At 38.2% G+C, this 7,762-nt stretch overlaps 1 protein-coding gene across 1 annotated transcript; it reads left to right on the forward strand.

Annotated features, from left to right (window-relative positions):
• Positions 1–463: 463 nt before the first annotated feature.
• On the forward strand, positions 464–7,690 carry LOC117479831 (5-hydroxyisourate hydrolase-like). The gene is made up of 4 exons (XM_034126924.1): positions 464–525; positions 3,901–4,031; positions 4,591–4,726; positions 6,954–7,690. The coding sequence occupies exons 2-4, from the start codon at positions 3,901–3,903 to the stop codon at positions 7,041–7,043; spliced, it is 357 nt and encodes a 118-aa protein (XP_033982815.1). The 5' UTR covers positions 464–525; the 3' UTR covers positions 7,044–7,690.
• The last annotated feature ends 72 nt before the right edge of the window (positions 7,691–7,762 follow it).

The raw sequence follows: 7,762 nt of genomic DNA on the forward strand, positions 1-7,762 counted from the left end.
AATACGTTTAACTACTTTATGAGACACCTTCTTCATAGGCCGAATGCCTCATGATTCACTGTACATATTTAAGAAAATATATAGAATAATGACACAAATAATAGTTTCAAAACAGTTTCAAAATGTAATGGTTACTCTTTGACCCATGCTACATCCTTCCACCAACTTTCATGAGATTTGAGCCAGTATTATTTTCTGTTATCTGCCCAAAAGGGCCACGTTTAAGACCATATTTAACTACCATAAAAAGTTAATTAACATGACATCCCTCCTGTTAAATAAGAATAACTGTCAGGCTGTATATATAATATATTGCTAGTGTTTTAGTTAAGTCAGCCTTATTGTGTATGAACAGTTTAATCACATGTTGTTGACTGAAGGGAAGCTGCACTCTCAGCTTTAGGGTTATTGATTCATTCGAGCCACGACGACCTTTAACCCCAGATCTGTTTGTACAGTGCATGCTGGGTAAGTTGAGCAGAGGGATGGTTGGATGAGTTTTGGGACGACGGCTGCAGCAGACAGGTAAGGTTTCTCTTACAGACATTACTGCCAACACTGCATTTTAAAATGTATGTACTTTTAGAGTATCACAAGTATTTACATTCCTCCTTGTTGCCTTGTTTTCCTGCAGAGTTTAAAGTTACTCAGTCTTTGTTTTGGACAGTAGTAGGTAACAGTACATTTACTCGTGTATTATAGTGCAATATTGAGTACTTTGAATACTTGAGTATTTTCTTTTCATGCCTCTTTAAACTTTTACTGCAATACAACTCAAATGGGAATGCTGTACTCTTGACCTCAACATATCTATCAGCTTTAGTAACTTCAAGTTTTAAAAACACAAAATGTAACCGATATTTTCATAAACAGCAAAGTAAATTAATCAACCAGCGAATTGATAAATAATGAAATAGCATCTATAAAAAGAGATTTTCTATATATATTTTTTTATAATTTAGTATTTTTGGGGTGTTTTTTTTTTTAATGATTTATTATTTCCTATATATTATTTTCTATGGTTAATAATTTTAGTATAGTTTTTTTTTATTATACCTTTACTTAAGTAACATTTCCAATTCAGGACTTTTAACAGAGTACTTTTAGAGTGTGGTATTTGTACTTTTACTTAAAGGTCTCCTACAGTACCATGCAAAATGCACTTGTTGATGTCTTGTATACATCAATACGTGTCCCCGGTGTGTCAGGGAACTCACGCAGCATTAGAAAATAAAACCCTCTCTCTTTTCCTCCGTACCCAAATCTCTAAAAACGGGGGAACAACGGAGCTGATCCAGATTTGCGTCCGATATGACGTAATATCTGAAATGTGGACCCACGGCCCTATCAGAAACGTTGCTATCAGAAACAATGCCCGACTGTTTTGGACGTAATATGGTCTGTGTTTACATTAGCATCGCTAACACTCAGAGCTAACCTGTACTGGAGAGCATGTGTGTGAAGAAGCAGGAAATAAAAAGGAACTCACCTTGTGGTATAACCGGCAAGAGAGAAAGCCTTTGAGCTCCATACTGTTTCAGAAACAATCCTTGATAATCCATGATATGGCGTTTCATCACGGCAGCATTTAGTTTAGACAGTAGCTGCCGGGTCCCGCATGGGCTCAGCCCCCTCCTTTTTTATTAAAGCTTTATACCCCAAATCAGCACTTTTGAAACAGGAAGTGAAATAGAGGGATATGAGGCATGGCTAGAATGATCTGTTTGGTATTTTGAGCAAAACACTTCATAGACGGGTTTTTTATATATTTTTATATATCTGAGACCTATGCTAAAAACTGAATTTGTTCTGGTGTCTGGATATGACTAAAATAAACATTTTAATATAAAATATCTAAGTGTTCTCTTTGTTTTGTATATTTTTTTACAAAAAGCCACACTTGTGAAAGTTTGACAGTTGCTGGGGAATGTGAGATTTTGGGAAAAACACATTTGGAGAGTCAAGGGTCAAATGGCTGAAAGTCCTTGAACCGGTTTGTTTATCTAAGAAACACAGAGAAGTTTCTGCAGCTCAACCAACCATTGTTTTAAAGGATAAACAGCAACATTTTCATTTTCATTTAAGTCAACACTTTGGTGTTTCTCAATGTCGAGGACCCTTTCTTGGTAGGACAAGTCCCTCCGAGTCAGGTCCTTCAGAAGCGAGGCAAGAATCCTTCCAAGCCTGGGAAAACGAATAATGGTGGAACAGGCTAACAGGCTAACAGGCTAACAGGTGTGCAGGTGTGCGTCATATGCGAGGCCCCGCCTTAAATGGAGCGCGATTTCCGCCAAAGATTTTGGAAATTGGTCCGTGCGCAAAGCATTGTGGGGATTTTAAGACCGCGGAGTCTACACATGTGCAGCCTCGAAATTTCCCGCAACGAAGTATGCCAGCCTCGGTACAATTCCAAGCATCCTGGACATTGGAACAGTCCTTCGGCGGCACTCGATGACGTAGCATCCTTGAAATAGTGGCTTTGGAGCAGCCTTCCTCGACATTGAGAAACACCCTTTATCTCTTGAGTATGATATTCATATATTGTATGAATATGATCTGTTTGCATCTCAAATATGTATCTATTATTACAATAAGCAGTTCTTTATTTCACTGCACAGCATTTCGTTTTACATTCAGCTCATCTTATACTTGTATATAGTTATAACATCCTCTTACACTATTTTATTTCTACTCTGTTTCTTCTTGCACTTTTTGTATTTGTTACCTGTCTTATATTTATGTTGCTCTGTTGGACGAGCCTGGGACTTCAGTTTTTCATTGCATATCTACACTGTAGCTGTATGACTGTAAAGCCCTTTGAACCTTTTGAATTATTTTCCTTGTAGACAAATCACCCAATTATTTCCTTTGAATAATCGAATAATCCTTTGGTTTATAAAAGGTCCTCACCTGTCCTCAGAATCATAAACAGGTCTATCACCAGGTAGGTTGACACGTACAAGGAATTTGACTTGATGTCATGGTTACAAAAATTAAAAACACAGATAGAGAACTATTTTAAGAAAACTATAAAAACATAAAAAAATAATACAAAATATAGTAAACTATAGCAGTATTTACATAGAAATAGAATGGAATCAAATATGTGCAGTAATAAAAAAAACTGATATTGTGTAAATGAATGTCCTAACCTGTCCTCCCCTCAGGGGTGGGAAGTAATGTAGTACAAATACTTCGTTACTGTATTTAAGTACATTTTTCTGGTATCAGTACTTTACTCCACTACTTATTTTCCTGACGACTTTTTACTTTGACTTCTTACATTTTGAACACAAATACCTGTACTTTCTACTTCTTACATGTTGAACACAAATACCTGTACTTTCTACTTCTTACATGTTGAACACAAATACCTGTACTTTCTACTTCTTACATTTTGAACACAAATACCTGTACTTTCTACTTCTTACATGTTGAACCCAAATACCTGTACTTTCTACTTCTCACATTTTCCAAACAGGCTGGTTCCTTTAGTTTGAATGTGTGTTTGGTGGCGTGATCATTATTATTTAGAGTCATTGCGTGCCTATTGATTTGAACACGATCCGTGTATCCATCATTTCCTGGTCTTCTCTAAAGAAGAGGGACCAATGAAAACGTTGTCATGTTGCCGTTGTTCAGCATGGAAACATTCATTAGCTAACAATGACATTATTGTTCTATTAATATAAAGGGAGGTCAGGTACTCTTTAAAACAGCTGCTAGTTATGGGTACTTTTTACTGAAGTACATTTCAAAGCCCTCTTTACTTTGACTTGAGTAAAGAAGTTTAGTCAGTACTTCTACTTTTACCAGAGTATTTTTAAACACGAGTATCTGTACTTCTACTTGAGTAAAGGAAGTGTGTACTTTTGCCATCTCTGTCTCACCTGTCCTCAGATGATGTCAGAGTCCAGCCCCCTCACGTCTCACGTCCTGAACACAGCAGACGGGGTCCCGGCGGCTCGTCTGCCCCTCAGCCTGCACAGACTGGACCCCCGGATCATGATCTGGACCCTGCTGAGTGTCGGGTAGAGACAAAATAACATCAAATATTCATTATAAGTCATTTAGGAATTGTTACTAAACGTAGAAAACAATCGTCTTTTTTCTAGAGATAGGTTTAAGGGTTTGTGACAAAACCTCAGGAGAAGATTCTTTGTTTGTTTAAAGGTCACCTATCGTGCAAAATGCACTTTTTTATGTATTTTATACATAACTATGTGTCCCCTGTGTGAGACTCACAAAGTGTCAGAGAATAAAACCCTCTCTCTTTTCCTCCGTACCGACATCTCTAAAAACGGGGGAACAACGGAGCTGATCCAGATTTGCTGCGTCATGACGACATTAATCAAATGTGGGCGGGCTTTAAACCCACGGGCCAATCAGAAACGTTGCTGTCAGAAACAATGAGACGTGTTTTGGAAGTAATATGAGAGAATATACAGAGAGAAAAAGAGTTTGAGCTCCATACTGTTTCAGAGAGAATCCTTGATGTGGTTTGGAACATGATATGAAAAATATATGAAAGACCCAAAGGATCAGAGTCCTTTAAGGAACGTCATAACTCAGCAGTTTTATGATTTTTAGGACTACAAATGAAGATGGCCGCTGCGCAGGGCTCATCAGCAGAGAAGCGTTCGGCCCCGGGATGTACAAACTGCGCTTTGAGACGGGATCGTACTGGGAGAGTCTGGGTCAGAACTCCTTCTACCCGTATGTGGAGGTGAGATTCAACATCTATTCATCTGGAGCAGGAGAATCTATAAACTTAGACATGGTTATCAGCTGCTGTCAAACAAATACATGTATATACGGTTTCATATGTAGTGTCTCTCCTGGGACATGTCTCCATGCTTTAATGTTCAAAAAGTCCTTTATTTTTCTCATACTGCCTGTGCTGCAGCATCTCTTTTCACCCTCTGTCTGAAACCAGAGCCCAGTCTTTGCTCTGATTGGTTAGCTGGCCGGCTCTGTTGTGATTGGTCAACCGCTTAGAGATGTCCCGCCCCTTAGCCGATCACGTACAATGTGTTGGAGCGCTAGCCAATAGGAGCTCGAGTGTTACGTAGTGATGTAACCTTAAAAAATGTAAAAAAATAATTCTGGATTATGTTCTGAATAAACCACAATATTAATTTCTGGTTTAACCTTTCTGGATGTTTTCTTTTTATGTTTCTTTTTTGAATTAATCTAAGAATATGCGTTCACATAAGGTTGTTTATTTAATATAGTAATAGGTTGTTATTTTTGTTATTGGTAAGTAATACATTATCGCAGACACATCTGAAAAAAAACGTGTTTTCCCAATTTTTTACCAAAGATATAAATATATGCACGTATTTAAAGAATTTCCCAAATTGGGATTAATAAAGTAAATATCTACTTATCCATCCATATCAAGTTTGACAAGACAAAGGGACATTTACTCAAAGAAAGTTAGAATAACATTTCCCCGTAGTGAACAGACATGTGTCTTGTTTAGTTGGACAGGTTGTATTGTGGACCTTTGAAATGTATAATTAAATATTCATGCTGTAACGTGTCCTGCAATTTAATAACCAAATACCCTTTGGAGGTGACCAGTAACCAGAGTTGGGTGTAACGCGTTACTGTAATAATATTACTTTTGTCGGTAACGGAGTAGTGTAACGCGTTACTTTTATAATTCAGTAATCACACTACAGTTACTAACATTGCCCCGACACGCGTTACTTCGTTACTTTTATAAAATCATCATAATCACACTGACAGACAAGAGGGGTTTCCGCCGCAGGTTTCTATGTACGTAATCGCGCGCTTGCGCGTCCACATCTCCACGTGCAGTGCTGCATAAACATGGCAGAGTCAGCGATAACTTTCGAGGGTGGAGGTATGCCCATTATTTTGAGTTCGTCCGAAGAATAGACAGAATGTGACGGTGAGGTGCAAACTGTGTCCAGGCCAGAAGCTGTTATCCACTGCTGCAAACACCACGTCAAACCTCATCAACACCTGCAAGAACACATGCTAAGGTGAAGCTAACCGCTAAGGACCCCCCCCGAACCCAGAGTGAGGATGTGTGAGTCGCCGCCGCCGACCGAAGCAGCACAAAATTAGAATTTGGAGGACCGGTAACCAAAGCAAGATGGACAGGCTTGTAGCATCCTTCATAGTAGAGGTAATGTTGCCCATTTGCACAGTGGAATCACCATCGCATCGTTCAGATGATATACTGCGCAAAATACAGATAGCAGGAGACAGAGGACAGCCATGGTCAGAGCTATCTGGATCAGTCTTATGCGACAATGGAAACTGAACTAAGAGAACATTTGAAACTTTAGCAGTCTGCGTGATCTGCCTGTAGGGAGGGCGGGCCGGCCCTGCGAGAGTAAAGTACGAGAGTAACGAGAAAGTAAGATGTACTTATGTAGAGAGAACGAAGTAGTGTAAATATATTTTTTTTAAAGTAATAGTAAAGTCTATATTTTTTTTTTAAGTAACGACCCCATCTCGCAGTAACCACCACAAGGGCCAACCAAAATCCAGACATGCTGCTCAGATACTGACGTCTTATTTTAACTTTTATTGAGAAAAGTCAAAAAAAAATTTACCTGTCATATCCCTAGTTTAAACTAGTCTATATATATATATTATATATATATATATATAATATATATATCTTCATAATTGATATATATATTATATAGAATCTTATGCTATCTATCATATAATCAAGTGTCTGTGTTGTGGTGTTCCCTCTGTGTGTGTGTGTGGTGTGGTGTGTGTGTGCTGTGTGTGTGTGTGGGTGTGTGTGTGTGTGTGTGGTTGTGTGTCGTGTGGTGTGTGTGTGTGGTGGTCGGTTGTGTTCTGGTAGTGTGTGTGAGTAGGTGTGTGTGTGGGTGTGTGTGTGTGTGGTGGGGTGGTGGTTGGGTGTGTGGTGGTGTGTGTGTGTGTGTGTGTGTGTGTGTCAGGTTGTGTTCACCATCAGTGAGCTGGAGCAGAGGATTCACCTCCCTCTGCTGATGAGCCGCTTCTCCTACAGCGTCTACAGAGGAAGCTGAGAGCTGCTGCTTCATTCGTATTAGTAACACACATGTATTATTTGTTGACTGTTGAAGTTGAAATACTGGATTTTAGAATTGGTTGTGTTTTAGATGTGCATACATTATACATTTTAAAGAAAAAATGACATGCCAGTTTCAGCGTCTTTACTGTCTGAATGACCCTAAAAACAACTATATGACTTTGGGATCATGACAAACAAGTAATAAGAATATTTGACCATATGCTGTGTGAAATTGAAACCATGAAACCTTGAAATAGTAATGCATAATTTCCCCTGTAATCACTGTTATTGTCATTATTAATTGGCTAAATACATCAAATCATTAATGTATTAGTTGATAAAATGATCCACAGATACATTAACAATACACATGTGTTGTAATATGATTTTCCAAGTCAATTTGTTGCGTTATATAAAACATAAACGTGAAAAAAAAGTCATCCTATGTTTTTATAACAGAGAAGAAGTTCAGTTACATGAGACTGAAGAAAGCGAGTGAAATCTGTCTCAGCCAATCAGAGGGCATGTCTGTCCCGAGGACCCATGTCTGGCTTTTCTGATGCCTGAGTGTAATAAGGTCTTTTAAAAAAGAAATAAATCAGTTTTGTAATGATTACATTGAAAATATACCTTGTTGTGTAATAAAAAGATCATATATGACTTATATAGGTTTTCAAATGTATACATATATTTATTTTTAGGATATTTTCCGAC

The sequence above is a fragment of the Trematomus bernacchii genome, unplaced genomic scaffold, assembly GCF_902827165.1.
Source record: "Trematomus bernacchii unplaced genomic scaffold, fTreBer1.1, whole genome shotgun sequence".
Classification (NCBI taxonomy): Eukaryota; Metazoa; Chordata; class Actinopteri; order Perciformes; family Nototheniidae; genus Trematomus; species Trematomus bernacchii.

Coding starts and splice junctions, on each gene's coding strand:
- LOC117479831 (XM_034126924.1), top strand. CDS start 3,901: ATGATGTCAGAGTCCAGCCCCCTCACGTCTCACGTCCTGAACACAGCA. Junction 4,032..4,590: donor TGGACCCTGCTGAGTGTCGG/GTAGAGACAAAA, acceptor TATGATTTTTAG/GACTACAAATGAAGATGGCC. Junction 4,727..6,953: donor CCTTCTACCCGTATGTGGAG/GTGAGATTCAAC, acceptor TGTGTGTGTCAG/GTTGTGTTCACCATCAGTGA.